This window comes from Equus przewalskii, chromosome 13 (assembly GCF_037783145.1).
Source record: "Equus przewalskii isolate Varuska chromosome 13, EquPr2, whole genome shotgun sequence".
In the NCBI taxonomy this organism is placed as follows: domain Eukaryota; kingdom Metazoa; phylum Chordata; class Mammalia; order Perissodactyla; family Equidae; genus Equus; species Equus przewalskii.
In genome coordinates, this window is record NC_091843.1 from 58,201,018 (window position 1) to 58,226,153 (window position 25,136).

Here is a 25,136-nt window from a genome sequence, read left to right on the forward strand (position 1 = left end):
TAAATCTCAAAGACAAGCAAAAGGAAATCTATGCTAAAATATTTTATTAACAAGAATGACAGTCATTATAGTAATAAAAAGGATATCAGCTTTAGCAAAGTCTCTTATCCCACACTGAGGTAATCCTGGTGTGTTCTGCATGTAGAAATCCAAGTAAAACCAATGGGCAAGTTCAATCTGAAAACACACTCGGATAGCATTGTCTCTTTCCTCGCTGGGAATATGCAAAATAAATCGGCTGTCAAAAACAAAAAACACAAAAATTACATTTACAAACCATAACAATTTATTTTAACCTATTTAATTGCTTCATTTCCGACCCACCAACATAGATAAGGCACCAAGAGCAGTGCTGATCAAGGAAGCAAAATTTGGGGGAAATTACTATAGGGAAGATGAATCTGGAAAAAAAGATATTACACGTATCTCACTCATAATAGAATTTTTTTTAAGAGGCCATTTACCCTCTGTTCACAAGTACAGAGATAAACGTAAGAACTCACTAACAATAAATTAAAGGTGCACAAGAAAACAACCTTCACTAGGATTTCCTCCCATGTCTGGTAATATTTTCTAAGAATATAGGCAAATATATTCATACAACCAAAGAGAATAGATGTTAACAACTTAATCTTCACATTTAAAGTATTACAAAGAAATATTAAAGAAATCAATACTCTGTTCCTTATTAACAGACTAGATTTCCCAAAGAGCCTCATCTGCAGATCCTGAGTTCGAACTAACTTTAAAATATACTCACTTATAAAAATCCTAAAGTGTCTTTTCCAAGTACATTTGGCTGGGGGGGCCGGGGCGGGGGGGAAGGGACATATTTATTTTATGTATAGCATAAATGTATACTATATTATATGTATGTATGTGACTAAGATAATGAACCCCTATATTGTGCAACGAACAAGTCAAAATTTATAAATCTAAGTGAATGCGATTTACAGCAGTCATTAAGCAACCACCAATTGCTTCTTCCACTGAACAGCATTTTTGATAATCCTTTTTTCTAGCAACCTTTACAGACAGATTGAACTACAAAAAACAAATCCATTGGTTTTTAGTCTTTATCACCCAGTTTGATCACTTACACTATTCCCTAGCTATGTTGCTAAATGTTTTTGATTATTTCCAAGTTTCGAATTAAAAAATTACTTTTAAATTATAAGAATAATGTAACATTCCAATAGGGGAATGAAAAGTAAACGCAGGACAAATGTATGTACAATCATCTACATTTCAATATAGAAAAACTTTGGAGAAAAGGAGCTTAAACTGCACATACACTAAGAACAAAATGTATTAACACACGCAAACTTGATGGCATTACCTAAGATATAAAACTTAACTCTTCTATATGGCATTCGAGATCTGGTCACTGCTCACCTGCACAACCTCTTCTATCACTCCACAAGTCTTTACACTCAGCAATACCTAATTCTTGGAACTGTCCTAAATTGTCACCCACACACTATATCTACTTTCCCCTTCTCTTGTCCATCTAGCAAACTCCTAATTCATCTTCCATAACTTACAAACAGTGCCTCTCCTATATAGGTACACCAGACTCCTCCAAACAGATTTATATACTCTTTCAGACTCCCACTCCATTACAGCAACTATCTGATTTTTACTATTATTGTCTATAAATTCTTCCAAATTAGTTCACTGAGATAATGTACAATATCTTTGCATATTCTTATTCTCATAGTCTAGCAAACTGTCTGGCATATACTGATAGTGCCATAGTTATAGTTATAATTTATCTTTTAAATGATTACATAGGTTCCTATTCCTGGTAAGACAGAGCAAGCACACTTCACTTTGTCCCTCCTATGAAATGCAGCTATAACATCTGGACAAAATGCATGGAGCAGCTATTTGAGAACTGTGAAAAGTAAATAATAACAGGAAGACTAGGGGCGACAACCAGTATTCAAAGAGAATTTACCATTTTTCCACCCTCTAGTATCCCCTGGCTCGACTAGGGGTTGGAAGTGGGCACCAGCAGGGACAGAGAAAGCTCCAGAAACTCTCTGGTTCTGCCTGAAGGATCTAGAAAGGAAGCTAAAAGGGTCTGCTCAGAGACAGTGGGGGAAACTCCCCATTTTTCTCTTTTCTCTGTTCTCTGTTCTCTCATGTCCCAAACCCCAAGCAATGCCATCATGGTTACAGAGGTGGCAGCAATAGTGGCTGTAACAGGGACCCAAAGAGGCTACAACCCTGAGAAAGAGGAACCTTCCTCTCCAATCACAAGAGCTGGCTAGCCCCAAGAGAGTAGGGCCAACCTTCACTCTTTTTTTCTTTTATCCTCCAGCCACTTGGTCCCAGACATGGGCAGAGTCACATGAAGTGCGTGGCAGAGTGGCTTCTGGCCACAGGACCAAAAAAGGGAGACACAAGGAAATGAGAAATACCAGGGAGAGAGTAGAGGAACAGCTCAGGAAAATGGCCCCAAGAAATTTTTTATGAACTCTGGGCTCAACCTCGAGCTGCACAAGCTTGAATTAGACTATAAACAGCACACCACAGACTTTGTGAACTGAACTACAACAGAAACCACTGCCCAAGTCTCAGACTGACCGCCGGAAGGTATACACAGGACAAACAGCACTTTGTTCTCCCCATAATCAATAAAAGTCTTATTGTCTGTCTTTGTTTTCTCTACACTTGTCACTAATTCAACCTTCCTAAATTTTTTTCTCAAGATATTAATTCATATGCATCAGTTTCATCTTGAAGACTATCCTTGAGCCTTCCGATCTGTATCAATCTGGACTGGATGCTGTCTACACCTGATACACATCTGTCATCTTATGCTGTCTTTTCACTAGCATCCTATGGTTCCCTGCCTCTATCCTATATAGCTCTCGTGTTTCTTGCATCCTGTCTTCTTCCTCTTAATTTACATCCTTGTTTTCATGAAGTACATCCTCTCATACCTTCTCAAGGAAGGATGCAGGGGAGATAAATATTGACATATGTATCTGAAAATATATTTACTCTATCCTTACACTTGATAGTTTAGCTGGGTAAAGAAGTCTAGCTTGGAAAACTTTCCGTCACAATTCTGATGTGAAGACAGTGCACTCTCCTGTCAGCCTCCAATTTTTTTTTTTTAAAGATTTTTTTATTTTTCCTTTTTCTCCCCAAAGTCCCCTGGTACATGGTTGTATATTTTTAGTTGTGGGTCCTTCTAGTTGTGGCATGTGGGATGCCACCTCAGCATGGCCTGATGAGCAGTACCATGTCCGCAACCAGGATCCAAACCGCAAAACCCTGGGCCGTCAAAGCAGAGGGCGCGAACTTAACCACTCGGCCACGGGGCCGGTCCTCCAATTTTGATTTTGAGAAAATTAAAGCCATTCAGATTCTTCATCCTTTGTATACCTGTTTTTTTCAGTCTGGAAACTTCTAGGTTCTTCCTTCTGTCCCCAGTGTTCTGAAATTTCTCAATGACTATTTTTTATCCACTCTACCAGCCATTCAGTGGGCCTTACCTATTTGGAAGTTCACATCCTTCAGTGCTGAAGAACATCATGGACTGATCCTCATGATTTTTTACTTTTCTCTGATACTTCTTACTCTAATTCTCCCTACACACACATTTTCTGGGAAACGTTCTTAACTTTATCTCGTAAGCCATCTTTTGAAGTTTTTGTTTCTGCTCTCATATTTTTAATTTCCAAATGCTCTTTTTAATTGTTTAAATTATGCTTTTATAGATTATCCTGTTATTTCATAGTTGTAAAAATCTAAGAAGATCAATGCAGTTTTAAGTTTCATTCTACCTGCATAATTTGATTCTTCCCATAGCTTTTTTTCTGTTAGTTTTATCTTTCATGTAAAGAACCCTATTTCTGATGTTCATATTCAAGTGTGACAGATCATAAAGCTATTTAAGAGGGTTGCCAAACTGAGGCACCGTTTAAGGTTTTCAGGCTGAGCCATTTAATTGAGGAACCTCCAATATCGGTATCTTTCCTCATGAGCTAGTCAGATCGCCTAGAGAAGAACCATCTAATCTCCTACCCGGAAGGTAAAGGCCAGCCTGTCATATTCTAAGAGCCGAGCAGGGGAAAAGGGCTGAGGGTTTTCAGTATGGATATAGGATGTATAAATTCACTTCTGCCATTTTCCAGTATTCTTTTATTCTGGAGTAGACTGACACTACTCCAGTAGTCTCTCATTCAGGTCTACCAACTCTGCTAAAGCATATACCACTTTCTGTTCTGCTTTAGAGTTCCCAAATTTTATTGCTCATCTCTTCACTTATTCTTCCTTTCCTTGTAAGTTTATGCATTTAAAATTTAAAAAACAAAAAACTTCACTCTTTAAGTAGAGTAGATGTTTGCATTCAATCTACTATCTTTAACTAGAAATTCCCACTTCAACAAATTTCTAGAGGACACTAACCACAACCTAAAACGTGGTAAGAAAATGCCTAGAACAAAGAGAAATCCAATCTCATAGCCATCCCAATCCAGAAAAGCCCCCAAACAAAGAAAGGTAAGCTGGAAGATGAGAATAAGAAAAAGGACCAAAAAATGGGAAACACCAGCCAAAGTGTGTGCCAAAGTCTGTCTACGTTTACGTTATAGAAGAATGTCTACTCCTCTTTCGCTCCGTTGACAGTCAGGAGTTTCTCCCACAAGAATGGGGGAGGGGAGAACACCACCTGAGGCTCTTCTCTAACTTTAACAGAGAGGTTTGGATACTGGCACCCCAAAGCAAAATTCCCACACAGTGGTTTTCAAGGGTCCCCCAGTATAAGAGTCAGTTCCCTACCTACCCAGATAAAGGAGAACCCTGTCAATAAGGCCCTCTATGGCCTCATCTTAAAGATAAAAAGGCAACCAAGAGAAGCCAGCCTGGTGGCGTAATGGTTAAGTTTGCACACTGCTTCAGTGGCCTGGGGTTCATAGGTTCAGATCCTGGGTGCAGAGCTATGTACCATTCAACAAGCCATGCTGAGATGGCGACCCACATACAAAACAGGAAGATTAGCACAGATGTTAGCTCAGGGCCAATCTTCCTCACCAAAAAAAAAAAGAGGCAACCAACAATCACCTAACATCTAAGAAAATTCTGGGGCATGACAAAAAATGAAATAAATTAAAAAACTGGCCTTGAAGAAATGATAGTTTTGAGAATATCTCCTGGAACCTTGTTACTCAAAGTGTGGACCTTGGACCACCTGAGAACCTAAGTGTGAGAAGAAAAACAGACATTTCAGCCATATAAGAACTCAGAAAGGTTACTTCCTAATGACCCCCTCAAAGGAATGTACTTTAGAATGTTCACCAGCAAAACAAGAATGAAAACCAAGAAAGCATAAAACATGAGATTCAAGAGAGAATAGTCCATCCTGGGAGAGCTGTGAAAGGGAATTCTATGCCAGTTGTTTGGCAAGTCTAGGAAGCAACCAGTCCAGACTAGATTAGGAGACTGGAGGTCTCCAAGAGGGCACTCTCCAGGAAAAAAAGAGTTCTGCAGAAGGTATAATTGAGGGTACAACCGAGGATATATAATAAAGGAGGAGATGGGAGAAAAAAGGCAGCTAGAAACTTTATGTGTGTTGGGAGGGGGGTAGACGTACAAGACAATCATAGTTTAAATGTGAAATAAAAAGCCAAAACTAGAACAGAAAGACAATCCACAAAAAAAAAAAAAAAAAGGATTTCAGGAATAGCTAGAAGGAATCAGGGAATAACGAAGAAAGTATATGCTTCTTTCTCCAAAAAGAAAGAAAACCAAACCTAAAATGCAGCATCATTTTGACGAATTTGTAGAATGTAAGAAAGGAAAATTCATTTGGACATCCTCTTTTCAAGATCCTTACAAAGGGACCATAACTATGGCCTGAAGGAAAAGAAAATCCTAGACACTGTAGCCTTGCCCTTACTGTGAAAAATAGGTACACAGTGATACAGTATAACAAATGCTATCATTATTCAGCTTTTGCAATCAAACGACAGTCAAAAAGTATAGCAGACTTCTTAAGGTTACAAAATGGAATGTAAAGTATTATCAATCTTTATTTTTATTTTAAGTTCATCAGGATAGAAACCCAAGGAATGAGAGAAAGAAATGAAAGAAAAGATAGGGCACTAATTGCCTCAACTAATTAAACAGAGACTCCAGAGATACTGTCTCTAAGTTCATAAAACAGAAATATAATTTTAAGTATATTAAAGTCACAAAGGTAACCAATGAAACAATTTAAAATAGTGATATAACTGCACTGGAAGCAGGACAAGGGCAACAGTAAGTGTGGCAAACTAAACCCTTACGTAGTATCTACCAAGGTAATCTAAATCCTCAATCTACTACCTAAAGTTGATAAAACAAGAAATTGGTGCAAGCATGTCTTAAAATATTAAAGTATCCACCAGAAGAATTCAACACAAAACAGTTAAGGGTCCGGAGAGCAGAAATAGGATAAAAAAGGTTAGGACAAGAGACTATTGCTTTTCATTTATAAATTCATCTGTACTGTTTGATTTTTTTTTACACCTTACATGAGTATAGCTTTTTAATATTTAAAAGCTGACTTCTTTAAGAAACTTTAAAAAGAAAAAGGAAATTTTGATACACAAAAAGTACACAATTCTTTCATTCTGTGAATGTTTTTGATCTGTTTTAAAGATTTAAAAGTGTGTGTATATACATATATGTATATAGTAATAGTTGAAATAAATGCTTTCCACAACAATTTGTTATGGGAAAAATTTTCCCACCTCACAAAATGTCATCTCTTCAGTGTTCCCACAGATAGAAAGAACATCAGCACAAGGACTGCAATTAGTACAAAAATGTTTCAGTAAAACTTGAACACTAAAACGGCAAGCTAAAGATAAGCACAAATTATTTAATTAACCTATGCGATCACCAAAATAGCAGCGACATTAGTTGCCAGAAAATATCTTTCTCCTTTTAACACTAGAATGGCCTCACCATTTAATTCTTAAAGGGGCTTTAAAAAAAACTCCAAGCACTTCTGTAAAAGAGAAACAACTTACCAAATTGTAGTTTTCAGTATTTACTTTTAAAACATACTTTTTAATTCTTTACTAGTAGCCATTTTAAACAGTACTGAAAAACTCTGTATCTGACTTTTAATGTCAAAAATCATGGTGCACCAAAGGCAAGTATCACCATAAAATCATGCACATTTACTTTTTTATATATACATACATGTTTTACTATGAAGCAATTTTGTTCACTAGAACATTTCAGACAAGAGTCTTCCCTTCCTCTCCTCTAATACCATTCCACCCAGAAGTAACCAGTGTTATCAGTCTGCTATACATAGTTTCAGACTTTTCCTGTGCATACATACACAAATATATATACACAAAACATTTAAAAATTTGTTTTAACAAAAGGCATCAAATGACTAAGTATTATATTCAACAGTATACTGTGTTCATCTTTTCAAGACACAAATATGTTCCCTGTTTACTATTTGCTAATTGCCTCTGGCATTTTTAATGGCTGCATAGTATTCCAGTAAATTAAATGTTGCATATTAAACCATCTGAAAAATACCATTCCGTATCTTAAGTTACAAGCAGTCCAATGATTACAAAGGCACATCTTGGAAACTTAAGTGCTCTAATTTTTCACATCAAAATCACTGTCAAGTTTTACATTTCTCCAAAACATATTAATATATTGACTAAAGTAGGCAAGATAAGCAGGAATATGTAATTTATCAAAAGTCAAAATAACAAAAAACAAAAAAACCTCTTAAACACACTAATTATAAGCAGTAGAACTGGGGAAAACATAAAAGGAGTAAAAACAAGAGTCAAGACCAAACGCATAAATCAAGAGCAAAGCAGCACAGAAAAATTAACCTTTTTCAACTTAAGCTTTATCTTTATATATATTAAACATAAATTCTAAGTGTAAAAGTTTCTTTAAAAGCCCACAATCGAAAGCCTGAATTGTTAACATTAAAAATCTTTAAACTGGGGCCGGCCCGGTGGTGTAGTGGTTCAGTTTGCAAGCTCTGCTTTGGCAGCCAGGGGTTCGTGGGTTTGGATCCCAGGCACAGACCTACACACCACTCATCAAGCCATGCTGGGGCAGCGTCCCACATACAAAACAGAGGAAGACTGGCACAGGCGTCAGCTGAGGGCCAACATCCCTCACAAAAAAAAAAAAACCTTTAAATTAATTAATAAAGATGTTATAAATATTAACTGGAAAACAGTATTACTTTAGAAACTTAAAGTTGTAAGAAATGGTTTTTTGATTTTATTACTAGTTTATCAAGTAGCTAGCCCTAATTCTTAAAAATATCATTCTTATTTATATAGCCAAAACAATAATTGCAAAAAAAATTTCTTAAAGGAAAAAAATGTTATTCTATTCCAAAAGATTTGTAAAAAATAGCTTAAATACACTCACTGGAAAACCAAGTAAGAATCTTTATTTAACACTCAACAGATGTTTAACATATTGTTTACAAAATACAACATAATTATTTTGTGAGTAAAAATGTCCCACTCATAAAATCAATTACCTTCATTAATGTCTGATATGAGTTCTCTAAATGATGTAATCCTCTGTAACACACAAAATAAATCTCACACTGGTAGGAAGATTAGTTTAGATGTCTGTTAAAAAGTATAAGATTACCCATCTTCTCCCAAATCAACCTATATCTCTATTAATCCATATATAATTATTGCGTGCCTTTCCAAATACTCATCTTCAATACTTTTTCAAACTATAAAATGCGCATCCTTTTAAAAATCTTGGAATGATAAGTAAATAAAATCATAATCCCACTTTTGGTACATGTTCTTCTAGTCATTTATCCACACAGACACAGAAACATCAAATCTCTTTTTTTCTTATGAAATCTGGGATCAGAGACAGTGTCTTTTAAGTGGTTCATTTGAATCTATCATATTCCAAAAGTTATAAGAATACTATCACCAAAGTACAGTGACATTAATTCGTATTAGTTGCAAATTAGCCTACTTATTCTACACGTAATTTTCTTTTGTGAGGTATAAAATGTTAGGTTCGATTTTCTCTTACATCCACCTGGGTAGGAGAAAAACTACAAGCACTGTAGAGAACAAAGTCTAGGTTTCAAATCTGATTTTCTGACTTAGGATGAATGTGACCTTGTGTGAATTACAACCTCTCTGAATCTGTGAGACGAAAATAGAAATAACTACACCTACCAAACGGGCTGTTTTCGACGGTTAAATAAAATGATAAATGTGAAGGGAGCACCCAGTACCTGGCATACAGTCCTAACTCCACGAATCTTAGTTCTTTCTTTCCCATTAAAAAAAAAAAATTTTTTTAAAGCGTGACTGCGACACTACTAAAAGTCAGACTTTTTGACATAAATACAGTAACTATAATTGAAAAGGTGTTATTACTCGCTTGTAATTTAAATCATTTCACAACTCGTACCTACTCCCAGCGACAACTCAGGGTATTACTTCATCAAAAATCTTACTTTGGGAAAAGAAAGAATTAAGTCCGTTTCACACGTGTTTGGCTATCTGAAATCATAGCTGGAAAAAGGAAGAATGGAGAAAATTTCTCTTGTGAAAGTATACACTGAGTTAAAACCCTGCGGTTGAGAATCTCCTTTAAGGATAATTAAGAAACGAAAAGAAAAGTAGCTCTAGACATTTTTTTCCCGCTTCCCATAAGTTTGGGATGAACTAGAGAGTAATTCTTCACAGCAATTTGGAGAACGCCACGGCCGTGGAAGCACACACGGGGCAAAGGGCAAGTTCGAAAACTGCTCCCTGCGGAGATCCGGGGACCTGGGATTCCAGGACTTGAAACCTTGGGGTCTTTCTACAGAACTGGGGGACGAGACGGGGGGAGTGGGCGGACGGTCTGTGAAAGGTCGAAAAAGCAATGGGACTGGGCAGCCGAAAAAAAGCTAAAGACGCAGGCTTTGGTGAAGCAGCTTCGCTTGCGGGAAAGCAAAACAGTTGGAGAACTAAGAAAATGAGGAAATTCCGGTGCTCGGCGAGGAAGGATGGAGGGGGGCGTGAGAAACAGGGAGGCTGCGGCGGAAGACGGGTGGTGTCGTCGGAGAGAAGGGTCGACGGGGGAAAGGGAGCCGCGGCGAGACCGGAAAGCGAGGACAAGGCTGAGGGCGGGGGAGGAGACGGGAGGCCTCCGGGGTCGGCGAATCGGAGAGAAAACCAGGAGGGGACCACAGGGGCACGGGGCAGCGCGGGGCGCCGCGGTACCTGCAGAGATCGTCCAGGACGCTGCCGGGAATCTCCACCCGTTTAGTCTCCATGATGAGGACCCACAGCAGGAGCAGTGCATCCCGGCTCCGCGCGGCCGGGGACCGAGGGTACGGCAAGGAGACTCCGGCTCGCCGGAGAGCGGGCAGCGGCAGCGGCGGCAGCTCCGACGGAGAGCGGCAAGGGGCGGGACCCGCACACTTCCGTCCCGCTCCCTCAGCCCTGGACCCCGAGGCAGGGCCGAGGCGTGGGGCGGAGCCCCGGGAGTCACGCCCCTGCTCTGCTTGAAAGGCCCAATGGGAAGCTGGAGAATCGAAAGCCTAAGCAAGCTAAGCCAATGAAACGCTTGTTTATTGGTCCGTCGTCTCCAATCCGTCTTCAAGCTGCTCAGTAGCTGCTCAGAAAACCAACTTCCCGCCGCCTCTGACGGAGCCTTGGCGTGGATATGCGCACGCGCACCATGCCTCCTTGGCACTACTAGGAAGTTTGAAGGGCTCAGGTCTTCGCTGTAGAACCCGAGACCAACATCCGGGACTTCGGCGTGACCCGTACGTCCTCTCTGTGACTGAGCCGGCGCTCCTACCTCTGCGGGGCGGGCTCGCGGGCGCCTTCAGCACGAGCGTGCTTTCATGATTCCTGTCACCAGGTGTCCTGCACGCATACTCACCGCCGCCACCGCCACGTCCAGGCTAGGAGCTGTGCCTCCTTTCACAGCAAACCTCTGAAGAGGGTTGTCATTTTTGTGGTGGCTCACTTCTGTCTCTTCTCGGGCACCCGGCGCCGCGTTTGAAGACAAGGACTTTATCCCAGTTTCTGATACCTAGTCACATAGAAAATGTTGATTGATTGAACCTGAGCTCGGGAATCTGCGTTCCAACTCGTACACACTCACACCACTCCAATCTGCTACTCCTCATTCATTCCTCATCTTGCTTAATGGACAGAGTCCAATCCATTTGGGATCCCTGGAGAAACTCTGGATCCACCTGTTCCTCAGCTTCCTCCTTTTACCTCAAGCCCACAGGCCCACGCACACCTGCTCCGCCCCGAGTTTAGTCCGTTCTACCCTTTAATCGCCCATCTTTTCTCTGAATTTCTGTCCAAGTGCCCGCTGTCTTTACATCAGGTTCGCATTATTTCTCCTCGCTGGTGCAAGAGCTGTCTAACCAGTACCTCTGCCTCCATTCTTGGGCTGTATAACTGCCCAAGTTTTGTTCAGATGTGAACAGGTTACTATCTTTTCAGCTTCTGATAGCTCAGCCACGTCAGCTTCTGATATATGATCAAGCCCAAACTTGATATCAGAGTGCCCTGTTACCACCTATTTCACTCATCTATTTTCCATCTTTGTTTTTTTGCTCTTTATTGGAGAATTCCTCAAATTTATCTTCCATCCATCTATAGAGTTTTTACTTTTCTAGAGTTCTGTCTTTTGAGTTCAAATGTCCTATTGTTGTGGTGTCATAGCCTTGCTTCATAGATTTCTTATCCCTATGAAGATATTAATAATGCATCTTAAAAGTTGTCTTCTTCCTGAATAGTCTTTTATTCCTCTCAGCTGCTTTTTGCTATTAATTTGGTCTCCATCTGTCACATTAGAAGTTTTCTGGTGGTCCTCAACTGTTCACTCGTACTTAAGAGTAGGAAATTAAAAAACTGGGGTCAGGTGCTATGAAAGCTGATTGGAAGCTCCTAGCAGGAGGGTGGGACTTGTTTCCTGGATGATCTGGCTGGGCTGCTGGTTGGGAACACATGGCATTGGTGTCTGTAGGTCATTCTTTCCAGCTGGTCAAATTCCCTAAAGAGAGAATCCTTGAGGCCAAACTGGAAGTATTCTAGAAGTCAAATAGGGGAGCACAGGCTGGAGGATTCCATTTGCTTTATCTAATCCCCCTGGCACAGTACAGGTCTAGATTGGGTTTCCTAACATGCAGGCCCTGAGACAAGGATTTGAGAGCAAGTAGTTTATATGGGAGGTGATACCGGGAAAGACTGGTAGCAGAGCGGGGAAATGAGTCAAGGAAGGTAAAAAAGCCAATAAAAGGATAATTATCAAGGAAGCAATTAGCACTGTGGGCAACTGGAGCTAATCTCTCTGGGGAACTTTGGAGGCCAGTACAAAATGCACACCTCAGAGTTATCCCACTTAAGAGGTTAAGAAGATAGAGTATTTATATACTAACTTCCATCAGCCATTGGTTGAGGGCTGCTCCTGGGACCTGCATCCCAGCCTGCCAGAAAGGCAGCAAGGCAGGATCTGGTGGGCAGAAAAAGCAAAGAAATGCAGATGCTAGCAGTTGGAAGTCCAGGCAGCATGGTGTAATGGATTGGTAAGGGTGAGGGCGAGCCTCTTCAGTAGTTCTATTTTGCTGGGTGTGCATTCTATTTGTCCCAACAGAACTTTTTTCACTTTTGTGACTATTTTTCTTAGTTGTCCACTTGGAGCTCAAGTCTGGTTTTTAGAGGTCTCTAAATGATGGCAGTGAAACAATGGTGGAAGGCAAAGTGGGGTTTACCCACCCACGAGGGTCCAATGGTAAAGAAACGAGCAGGTTACCAGGCACCTGCTGAAGAACCTGGAGGAAATCTTCCTGCCCCCTTCTTTCTTTGTAGCCTCCCAGCTCAGGGGCAGCTACATAACTCCTTTTTTGGTTCTTAGGGGCCAGGAAGTCCCCAAACTCTCACATATCACTAAACCAATCTCCCCCACAAAGAGTTCCAGAGACATCTGGCAGCAAACATCTTCCAGGCTACTTTCCTGCCCATTCCCCACCCCACCCCTGCCTCTTCACACACACATTTCTAGGAGCTGGGCTAGTGTACAGTAGAGCAACCCTTATCGCAGTCCTCTGAGCCAGGACTTCCAAAGAACCCAAGGCCTCATCCAAACCCAAGGGCCCACACAGTTGTGGGTGAGCAGTGTGGCCTGAGAAAGGCAGAAATTTGGAATTTGGAGTTGAGGGAAAGGGAGATGCTGGGGTTTTGAATTATAATACTGACATGATTTTTTAAATAATTGAGTTGATTAAAACCTTTATACTTTTAAAATATGCTATCCCATTTAGTCTTTATAACTACACAGGATACACAGATAGAGATTAATGAGGCTTATAAAGATTAAGTGACTTATAAAGATTAAATGATTAAATCACTGTATGTAATGAAGCCAGGACTAGAATTCAGTTCTCCTGAACTCACAGCAGGAATTCTGCTTAGGGAGGATGACACAATAATAATTACTAATGTCTGTACAGCATATTATAGTATAAAATTCTTTTCAAGTACAATAATCCTCACAACAAAACAAGTTGTCATAGAATTCTGAAAAAAATACTTAACGTGCTTATTGCTCCCGGCAGCCCTGGCTCCGTGTCTCTACAGGTCTTTCAGCTTTGCCCTACTCCACGTGGTGGCTTTATCTTCAGGATAATGGTGAGATGGCCCTAGTAGTTCCAGACACCATATCCTGACCTGATGACATTCAATTAAAAATGGGAAAGAGAGAGAGAGAACTGTCATGCGTAGGAATAGCTGATAAAGCAGCAAGCCAGAAATGAAAGAGTTAAACCTTTAATCATTACTGTTATGCTATGAGCAAGAGGTTAAAACCAAACAAAGTGTGACTCCCTTTCTTCTATTTTCCCCATGGAACAGAGCATTGGTCAAGGGTCAGGTGAATCAGTGCGGATCCACCTGCACTGGGAATGGTCTCACCAAACAAAAGGCTTTAACAGGCTTATGGAGCCTGGGGACAGAGGGCCTGCAAGGAAAGGGCCAGGCGTGGAAAAGTACTCCTCATGCCCTCTTAAGGAGATCTCATCAGAGGAACCTAAAGAAGATCTCTGCCGGAGGCCTCGGGAAAAGAGACCTAGGACTGAAGGCCCTGGGGCTAGGAATGCAAATATGTGTAGCACTTGAGTCAGGGAGGCCTGAGTCTTGGACTGCACCACCCCTCAGAAACTGTAGTGCACCAGCTGTGCACCAAGTCTGGCTAGGGAGGGCAGTTATTCTCCTGTGAGGCCTGCCAGGTAAAGCATTTGTAATTGCCTATCATTAGACCTAAAAACTCATACAGAGGTATGAGCTAGACTCAAGAACTGCTAGAGTTAAAGTGAACCCTGAAGCCTGTCCTACCTCTGAACTTACATAAACCCATACATTTCTTTTTGTTTCAGCCAAAGCTTTCTGTTACTCTGGCCCAAATCATTCCAATTGATAAGCTCCACTAGCAATCCAACGGCTCAGATCAGAAACCTAAGAGTGAACCTTGATTCCTGTCTTTCTCACACATGACCATGTCCAATCCATCAGTGAGTCCTGGCCAGTCTACCTCCAAAACATATCTAAGATCCATCCCCTCTTCTCCACCTCAACTTTCCCCACCTTAGTCCAAGCCGCCTCATCTTTCAGTTGACTACTTCAGTATGCTCCTAACTGGTCTTCTGTCTTCCACTCTTGCCCCATTTTATTCCATCCTCCACAGCAGCAAGAGTGATCTTCTTAAAATATAAATTTGATCACATCACTCTCCTGCTTGAAAATCTTCATGACCTTAGACTAGAATCCAATTTGCATGCCATGGCCTAGGAGACTTTACCTGATGAAGCACCAGCACTCTAGCTTCATCCTGTATCCCATCTTCATCTCTCTCCCGCTACACTCTAGCCACACTAGTCTTCTTCCAGTTCATCAAATACTCCAAGATCTTTCTGCATACCATTCCCTCTACCTGGAATGCTGCCCACTCCCTCCTTTTCATAATTCCCTCCTTTTCATCCCTTACATTCAGATTAAATATCACCTGTTCAGAAGTCCTTCCTTAACTATTCTGTCTATTCTTACTATTGTTATCTATCACATCGCTTTGTTTCCTTCTTACTATGCTTCTCCAGTCTGACTTTTTTTCAATTTTTTCCTTCTCCCTCACTATACTATAATTACAAGAAAGCAAGGTTCTTTTCTATGGTCTTCATTGAATCCTCAGTGTTTAGAATGTCTTCATCATATGGTAGGCACTCTATAAATATTTGCTAACTAAGGAATAGGCAAATGAGTAAATTATCACCAAATATGTGCTGAGGTTACTGAGGAGGAGGTGATGAGATGCAAAACCTTATTATGAGTAAGTGTGAATCTTTTAAAAGAAAAGTGAATCTATGCTTACAAATCTGTTAGAAAAGAGGAAATCATTCTAGCTCAGATGGGTTTTTGTTACTTTCACCAGAGTCCTAATTAATACAGAGCTCACTTGCTCTCTTTCTCTATGTATATATATATACATATAATAGATATATATTATATAAATATATGTAATATATTACATAAAGATATAATAATACACATATAAACATATATACATGTATGTTAAATATAAACATATTATGTATAAATATATGTATAAAACAACTGTAGACTCTAGAATAGCCTCCCTTAATTTTGCCCTCCCCTCCTTCTCCTCTGTCGTGTCGAAGTCCCATGCTCTGATAAATTTGCCCAGGATGGGAGGAGGCAGTTGAAAGCTGGCAAAATGAAGTTGTCAGGCCCAAATGAACAAGCTCTAATCTAGTGGTAAATGACCTTCTTTTGCATGAGGGACAAATCAGGAAAAAGAAAATTGTTTCAAGATTTTTCTTTTTAGAAATAATTTCTTAATTTTTAAAAATCAGAAATATAATCTCTATAATCTCTATAAAACCAGAAATATAATCTCTCTATAATATAATCTCATTAATAAGAATTCTCTTATTAATTCCCTGTCACTGATGAGGGGATTTTTTTGACTAAAATTTCAGAAACTAAATTACTAACACACACTAATTATTATGTTGAATCTTTGAATAAATTTTGTTGTTGAGCAAGCATGCTGGAGGCTTGTTTTTCTTTCTTTAATTGACCTTGTAAGCATCTTAATTGGAAAAGCTGTTTGTCTCGTAGCATCTCTTAGACTGAATTCCTTAAAAGAAGAGGTTTTGTTGAAACAATAACAAACAAAACCAAAGTACTTCTCCAATCACTCATTATTAAAATCATCAGCTTAGTTTGGCCCCATAACTCTATTCTATACAGTCTATGTGGGGCTCACAGTCTACAGCTGGTCCATCACTCTCTAAACACAGCCCCCACCTGTGGCAGGCCTGGGTGGCTCTAACTGTTCCCAGAATATACCAGGAAACCAGAATCTAAAACACCAAAAGTCTGTTTTCTATCTACCAGCAGAGGGTGTCCATTCCTTTTGTCCATTTTTAAATTTTACATCGTATTGCTGACTCATGTTTTTAGCATAAGAGCAGGACTTAAAAACTAAGCCTTTTGCCATAGGTAGGAGTCTACTTCTAAGGAGTTAGGGTAATTAAGTTATTTTCTGGTTAAATGATTCAGATCTCCGAAAAACCCTTTCCCACATAATGAAACCTCCCTCTTAAAGTTGGCCTTCTCATCTCTATTCTGTAGTTATGTAGCGCTGCCAAATGGTGATATCATCTCAATCTACACATCAGTTTTATTAAATTACCACAGACTTGGTGGCTTAAACAATACAAATTTATTATCTTATGGTTCTATAGGTTATAGAAGCCCACACAGATCTCACTGGGCTAAAATCAAGATATTGGCAAGGTTATGTTCCCTACTGGAAATTCTAAGGGAGGATCAGTTTCCCTGCACTTCCACCTTCTAGAGTCACCTGGATTCTTTGGCTCATGCCTCCCTTCCTCCATCTTCCAAACCAGCAATGACAGGTCAATTCCTTCTTACATTGCCTCACTCTGAACTTCTTTCATAGTCCCATCTCCTCGTGACTCACTCCTTCTGCCTCCTCTTACATCTTTAAGGACCCTTCTGATTATATTGGGTCCACCCAGATAACCCAGGACAATCTCTCTATCTTAAAACCAGCTGATTAGCAACCTTAATTGCATCTGCAACCTTAGTTCCCCTTTTCCATTAATACAGGTTCTGGGAATTAGGAGGGACATCTCTGAGGGCATTATTCTGTTTGTCGCACTCTGTATTCTTGCTCTGTAGCCTTTCTCTATGTCCACCCGTCCCCTCACTTCTATTTCCAGGAATCATTGACATACAAAATTTTATGGTATCCAAAAATTGCTAGTTTTAGTAAATTGAATTTATAGTTTTATCTCCTTTGTTCATTGTGCATAGGATTATCTAGTTTAAGAATAACCTTTATTTTAGAGTAAAATAACATGTCTGGGATTTGCTTTAAAATAATCCACAAGGGGAAAAAATTGCAAGGCAAATAGATAAAATAAGGTTGGCGAAAGGGTAATAATTGTTGAAGTGGGTGATGAATACATTGAGTTTATTTATATTCTTCTCTTTTGTATATATTTTCAAATGTAATAACCATAAATAAACTATAATAAAAAGTTTTTAAAAATTGAGAGCTTCTTACTGAAAATGCAATTGACTTTCCTCTTCTTGTTTCTTTAGTATTTGAGAGTAAAAAAATTGATAAGAATAGTTAAAACTGCCCCCTAAATATGTCATTGTTAAATGCGCTAATTTGAAATGAAATTGACTTTAAAAAACTTTATTGAGATATAATTTACAATGAAATGCTGTTGACTTCTTGTAAAATTAAACTTTTTAATTTGAGAAAATTGTATTCATATCTAGTTGTAAGAAGGAGAACTGGTGTACCCTTTACCCAGTTTCCTGTAACATTTTATAAAACCATAGCAGGATATCACAACCAGAATATTGACACTGAAGTAGTCAAGACGCATAACATTTTCATCACCATAAGGATCCTTCATGTTGCCCTTTTATAGTCAGCATTTTCTACCTGGGTGTCAGATATTTATTATATATTCCAAATGAAGAATTTTTCATGACTTTTACATGCCTTCCTCTCAGCTTTGTTTGGGAACTTATTAGCAATTGCTTAAAATGACCAAAACCTGTTTTTTAGGACTGTCAAACATACTGCCTGATATAATCCTAAAACAGTACTGACTAAATTTTAGGAACCATAGATAGACTATCAAATATGAGCACAAATAAGGAATTGAGAGCAGTGCGCCGGATGGCAGAGTGGCGTCCTGGAACTTCGAGGTCAAAGCAGCATGGAGGGGAGGCAGGGCAGTCAGTGTTAGCTGCTTTGATGGCTACAAGGCATCAATCATGTGACAGATACACTACTGCCAGCTGCCTCCTCCAACATCCAGTCTCCTCCTTCCTCTCAGTTGAAGGACTCATTTAAAAGCCTGTATTTCCTGGGCCCTCTCTCAGCTATAAGTGACTAGATGTGGCAACTCTGTTTGGCCAAGGAGGTGTAGCCGACGGTAGTCTAGGACCTCTGGGAAGTCTCTAAAGAAAGTGCCAAGCTCTTCTTCACTTCTTTCTCTTTACTCCTTCCTGCGTCCAATAATTGGCCCTCTGGTCAGAGAAGCAAAATAGAAAGATGCCATGGTCTCTGATGAACTTGAAGCCACCAAATCAACCCTGGAGTGCCTATCTCTAGACTTCTTTTACTGAGAGAAAGAGAGTGATAAACTTCTATCGTGTTTAAGCCATGATATTGGGATCTTTTCTGTTATATGTAGACAGTAGCCCAAACTGATATAAGCAGTCTTCTCCTAATCTAGAGGCAAAGGCAGCTCTCAGTTGAGGCTTAAGACTGTGCTTTTGATTTAGAAAAAAACTTTTCAATAGGCCTTTTGTTCATATAAAATTGAAGGCCCGAAACAATTACAGACTGAAGAGTTTGAGACAACTGGAAGGTGAAGAGCTCTGCGAAATGATGCAAAATTTTATCTTCCTTTGAGTAGAGTTGAGGCTCTGCAGAAAGAGGATCATGATGTTGGAGGATGGGAGAAGAAGCAGGGAGTAAGGATTTCCTCTCTTTTTAGAAGGAAACAAAAGGGTATAGTGAAGGGCCTGCACCCTGGGTAGAGTTTAAGGTCAGGATGCCCCCATCTATCATCTAGTCTGTCAGAGAGGTTCCTCCCACCAGAGGCCTAAAGATGCGACAGCCAAAGCAGCAGCTTCTGCAGAGATGGATCTAGAAGCCAGGATATCAGTATATATTAATTTTAAGGTAGACTTATTTTTCTTTTCTGCACAGTAATTTTCTTTGCTAATGTCCAAGTGTAGTGACATCTGCCTTTTTTCTTTTTTTTTTTTTTTTCACTTCTCAGCATCCATATTCCCTCTGGTAACATGAAGCTATATTTCCTTCAGGAGCAACTCCTCCCCAACTCTCAACTATGTGTTTTGGGTGGGTTTGATTTCTCTCCCCCAAACCGTTCACCTTAGCACCCAATTTCCAAGAGCATTTGTCACAGTGATTATTTAAGGAATATGCTAGGAACCCAAGCCCAGCTCAAAAGACCCAATGCTAGGATGTTTGCTGGACTTACTGGGAAAGAAGTGCCTTCTTTCTGCTCAGCTTGTTAAAGCTCTAGGAACATAAGCCTGGAGATTCTGTGTCTTCTCTCCTACCACTCAGGAAAGCCTGCCTGAAAATGAAACCAAAACAGAGGAAACAGGGGTAAGAGATGAAGAGAAACCAATTTTCTGATCATATTGTCTGAGCCCTGGAATCTAACTGAGCTTTAAACTAGATGCATCCCCTGGATCTTTCATTACATGAGCCAAACAAATTCTCTTTTGCTGATAGTAGTGTTGTTGCTCTTTAAAATCAGTTTGATTCGAATGTCTGCCTCTTGCAACCCTGAGTCCTAGCTAACACACTAAGTCTGATCTTGCTGTACTTTGGGGAATCAAGGGAGAGGTCTGTGCCTACATTTGGGGTGTATGGCTATTAGGAGAGCAAAACAGCATAAAAAAAAGTTATAAGAGAGCAGAGGCAGGAGTGGAGCAGCAGTCCAAAACAAGAGGGCGTACCTTGGGGGTGGAGATGGGAGCTTAGACCCCAGTTCTTTGGCACTAAGCAAGAATGACCTCTGAAACCTGGAGAACTTGGGAACACTCTGATTACAATAATAAAATCAATATATTGTGAATGAAATATGATATCTGCAGAAAACTGTGTCATAGGTCCAAGCGGGAAGAGCTGAATCAGACAGTTGGCTAACATTATTCACATTTTTAAAAAACAATGAGTCAACAAGGCATAGAGGGGAAAGGCTGAAAGGGATGTGAAATGCAGAATTTGGCAGCACTTTCTCTCCAAGTCCCGTAGACTGGAGACACACTGAGTAGCCAACTTGACCATCTGCTTGGCAGAACTTCCATGTAATGACTCTGATAGGACCTTTAACCTTTAAAAATTGCTCAGCTTAGGCTCCATTTCAATTCAGCATTCTTCAAGCAACCTTAAGATTACAATTTTACATTCCTTGTAGCTTTCCATCAGCACTATTAAGGCTGATGCAGGGCCCTGCAAAGGAAATGGGGAGAGTCCAGATCAAAACCGTCTGAGAGATTGAAAAGTCAAGCCACACCTGGGAGGTCAAGTCCAAACCCCAGGTCTGGCTGCTACTACACAGAATCAGGATGTGTGGGAGGGGTGTGGAATTGGAAGGGGGGTATTGGGTGAGGGGGCTACACTTTCTGAGTCAGAGACAGAGTAATGAAAGATCAGGTTGGAAATGAACAAAGAGATTTTAGTAACTGTTCTAACCAAACTGGAAGGGTCTGCATTGGCCTTTGTTGGCTATGGCTCTGAGAGGTCGAGCTGGTTTAAGGGGGGGGAGCCAGGTGAGCAGGAACAGGGCCCACTTCTGTTGGTTGTAGTTTTTTGCATGATAGAAGCCTCCCTGCCCACTAGGGACGAAACTTGTATTTTCATTATTGTTGGAAATACCATTTTAGAATATTATTCGCTTGTCCTAAAGCTTTTGCCACTAAAAATGCAAATGTCCATAAGGAGAGTTAATACATTAAACTTCGTCACTCATACAGACATTCTTCCTGAGAAATTTCTTTTTTAAGCAAAAATTAAGTGACCTCTATCTTACTACTTAAAAAAGCTTCATTGTTTTTACTAGTAAATGACTTTCTAGAAGTTAATTATCTTAACTTTGAATATGAAAAATTCATGCAAATCAATGAAGGACTTACTCTGGGAATAAATAATGTATGCAATTTTTATGCTTAAAAAAAGCCCAAGCCATGATATTATTAATATGCAAAAGTGGATTGCTAATTTCCATACATTTGCCCATATATATCATTATTTTCATACAGTGGGGTATGCGAACCATAATTTTACCATTTCCAAAATTATACAAGTCTTAAAGATTATCTACCTCTGGCTTTTGAGTGCCTTTTTTTCGGAGGTATTTGTTTGGAAAGGAATGGCAAATAACGACCAGCAGGCAGATAGCCAGGTTTCAAAAGAACTGCTGGTTTGGCCTTGTTTCAGACTTTACATTAAAGTCTGTTTATTTCATTTTCTACAAAAGAGAATTTGCATTGCTAAACTTGGAATGTACAGCATGAATCCCTAATTTAGGTAAAACACCCATTCTGCCAGAGCTCCATAATTAGAAAACAACCATAAAAGCTATGCAAAAACATATGTTAGTTTTCACAAATTTAAAGCTTTATTTGCAAAGCAGCAGCCCACTCTACATAGGTGCTGCGCTTATCCTGAATTATTGCTTGCTCCCCCTCCCTGCTCACGTCCCCAGTCTTGCTGACCTCCTCTCTCTGCCCTTCTCCTATTCCCCTACTCAGAGCAAGTTAACGACCTCTGTGAGTCCTTGCGCGCCTTCCCCCTACTCTTTTAATTAGACAAACACATTTACATTGGGATTTCCTCCTCACTGTTTTACAAAATAAATGAACCGTTATAAAATTCTCTGCATTTCCTTTTCTTGGTAAAAATACATAGTGGAAATCTCTCCAAGTCAATTGATAGAGAGCTCACTCATTCTTTTAGCTAATAGATAATATTCTGTGTTACTTCATGTTCTATGATGTGAATATACGACAATTCAGTTGATTATTTCCCTATTGATGGGCATACACTGTTTCCAATTTTTTGTCCCCACAAAAAGTACTGCAATACAAGTCCTTTATGCTTGTTTTTAGGTACCGGTGCGTTTATTTCCAGAGTAGCAGGAGTGGGGTTATTGGGGAAAATGTATGCATATTTTTAAGTTTAGTACATACTGCCAGATTCCTTTCCCAATGGACTGTATTGAAGCTATAGTTCCAAATGTAACGTATGAGCATGCCCTCTCCTGTACTTACCTCTACTGCCACCAGCCGTAGGCATTACTATTCTTCTCAATTATTGCATCTTGGTGAAAAGTGACTGTTGGGTTTTTATATTCATCTTTGTTAATTTTATCTTGAATGCACGAATAAGGAGTTCCGGATCAGAGTCAGATTTCTTAATACCTCACACTAAATAAGATTGTGCTGGCCCCCTGCCCCAGTTCTGCCTCACTTTCTGTATCATCAGTGGGAGAGTTCTGTGATGTGCTCTCTGAATCTTTGTAGATCTTCACAGACCTTTCTGTCACCCTAATAGATAAACGGTAGCTGAGTTGGGTAAAGATTCTTGGGTAGAGGTTTTTGTTATTTTGGTTTTCTTTTCTCAGTAGTCTGTGGATTTTATTTCATTCTCTCTAGCTTCAGGTTTTTAATGAGAAATCTGATGCCAGGCTGATATTTTTCCTTTTTAAATAATTTTTTCCTTTCTCCAACAGATTCTAAAATTAACACTTTTGATTCTTGGAGTTTGGGAATTTTACAAGAATATGCCTGTGTGTAAGCAAGTGTACGTTTTTTGTTGTTGTTGTTATTGTTATTATAATATCAATCTGACCAGAATTCAGCAAGGCCTTTCAATCTTTAAATTCAAACAGTTCTTTAGCTCACATAAATTTTCTTCCATTTTTGCTCAATTATTGCCTTTCCTCCATTTGTTCCTTTTTCTCCTTCTGGTAATCTTAATATTTACATGTTGCATCTCCAGTGTCTGTCCTCCATGTCTTCATTTTTTCACCATTTCTATTGCTTTTTTCCCCTCTGTATTTTGAAATCTTTCTTCTACTCTCCAGACTACTAATTTAGGTATCAACATTACCATTCTTTCTTTAAATTTACCTACTAAATTTTATTTATTTTTTTTTAGGAAGAGTAGCCCTAGCTAACATCTGCTGCCAATCCTCCTCTTTTTGCTGAGGAAGACTGGCCCTGAGCTAACATCTGTGCCCATCTTCCCCTACTGTCTATGTGGGACGCCTACCACAGCATGGCTTGCCAAGTGGTGCCATGTCCGTACTCGGGATCTGAACCGGCGAACCCCGGGCTGCCGAAGTGGAACATATGCACTTAACCAATGTGCCACCAGGCTGGCCCCCTACTAAATTTTAAAATGAGGAAATTATGCTTAATGTTTCCAGAAATTCTCTTTCATGCTATAATTGAATCTCACTATATTCTCTTAGTTTTTTTGTTGTTATTCACATTGTTATCTTTCTCCTGCAGCAGTTTCTATTTTGCTAAGAGTCATCTGCTGTATTAGTTTTCTATTGCTACAAGACAAATTAACTGAAAACTTTGTGTCTGAAAACAATAACAAACTTTTATTATCTCTGGAGAATTCAAATAGAATAAGAAGGTACCCAAAGAAAAGTAGAAGTCTCCTTTCTATCCCAGAATTCCAGTTCTGTCTACCCATCCACCTACCCAGAAAGAACTATATTTACAGTTTAAAGTTTCTAAGCATACACAAGCATATATGCATATGTATAAAGAGATATTTTTGGCTTTTTGTTTTGAAATAATTTCAGACTTACAGAAAAATTACAAAAATAGAACCAAAAACTCAGACTTCTCAAATGCTAGCATTTTCCCGCATTTGCTTTATTATCGTCTTTCTATATATAGATACTTTTGAAATTGGACTGCAAATATAATACCCTTTACCATTAAATACATCAGTATGTGTTTCTCAAAAACAAGAACATTTTCCTTTATAAACATAGTATAATTATAAAAATCAAGAAATTAACATCAGTGTAATATTGTCATCTAATCGATAGGCCTTCTTCAAATTTCACTTATTATCACACTAATCTCTTTTATAGCAAAAGCGAAAGAATTTTTTTCTGGTCCAGGATCCAATCCAAGACCATACATTGCATTTAATTGTCATGCCTCTTGATTCTCCTTTAATCTGGAAGAGTTCTCTAGTGTTTCTTTTTCTGTAGATAACATTTTTATAAAATCACAAATAGAATAATGCTATATAAAGTTATGTCCCTTGTCCTTTTTACTTAATATATCTTGCTCATTTTCCATTTTAGTACATATATGTCTATCATTCGTTTTATTGGCTGCACAGAATACTGTATTAGGCAGGATGATCTAGGTTATGCTATGATAATAAACAACATCAACATCTCAGTGGCTTAACAAAAGTTTATTTCTTGTGCATATGAAGTCTGCTGTCTTCCCTGGGAAGGCTCAGTGCTCTGCCTGCTTCCGTCTCTGACACCCCCTCCCAATGTGTATTTCTACAATTGCTTGCAGGAGAAAAGCGCATAGAGAATCTCACATGGGCTCTTAAAATGCTTCTCAAATTTCAGGGCCAAAGCAAATCACATCGGCGTGCCCGACCTCAAGGGGGCAAGAAAAGTATGTTCCTCCCAGTACTCAGAAGGAGAAGGGATAAAGAAATACTGGCAAGCAGTAGTGACATCTACCATACATGTCGTTGAATAGGTATACCACGATTTAAGCAGTCCCTTATTGATTGACATTTACATTACTCCTGGGTATTTTTTTCCCCAAAGACCTTTAAACGTTTATTTTTGCACGATTGTGTGCATATAAATTCCAAGAAATGGATTTGCAAAAGTGAATGGAATGTGCATCTAGATTTGATAGATCAAGGCTACCATCTTGAGTTATGTGCAAGATGAGTGAACAGAGGAAGCC

At 39.4% G+C, this 25,136-nt stretch overlaps 1 protein-coding gene across 1 annotated transcript in view; it reads right to left on the reverse strand.

Moving 5' to 3' along the window:
- DCP2 (decapping mRNA 2) overlaps positions 1-19,740 on the reverse strand; it is a 55,004-nt gene extending 35,264 nt beyond the window's left edge. The window contains exons 1-4 of the mRNA XM_008531759.2: positions 19,634-19,740; positions 12,437-13,724; positions 10,254-11,073; positions 87-238 (exon numbers count right to left, since the gene is read on the reverse strand). Of these exons, the coding sequence (XP_008529981.2) occupies positions 87-238; positions 10,254-10,306 (205 nt within the window). The 5' untranslated portion in view covers positions 10,307-11,073; positions 12,437-13,724; positions 19,634-19,740. The remainder of the gene's footprint in view (positions 1-86; positions 239-10,253; positions 11,074-12,436; positions 13,725-19,633) is intronic.
- Between the last annotated feature and the right edge of the window lie 5,396 nt (positions 19,741-25,136).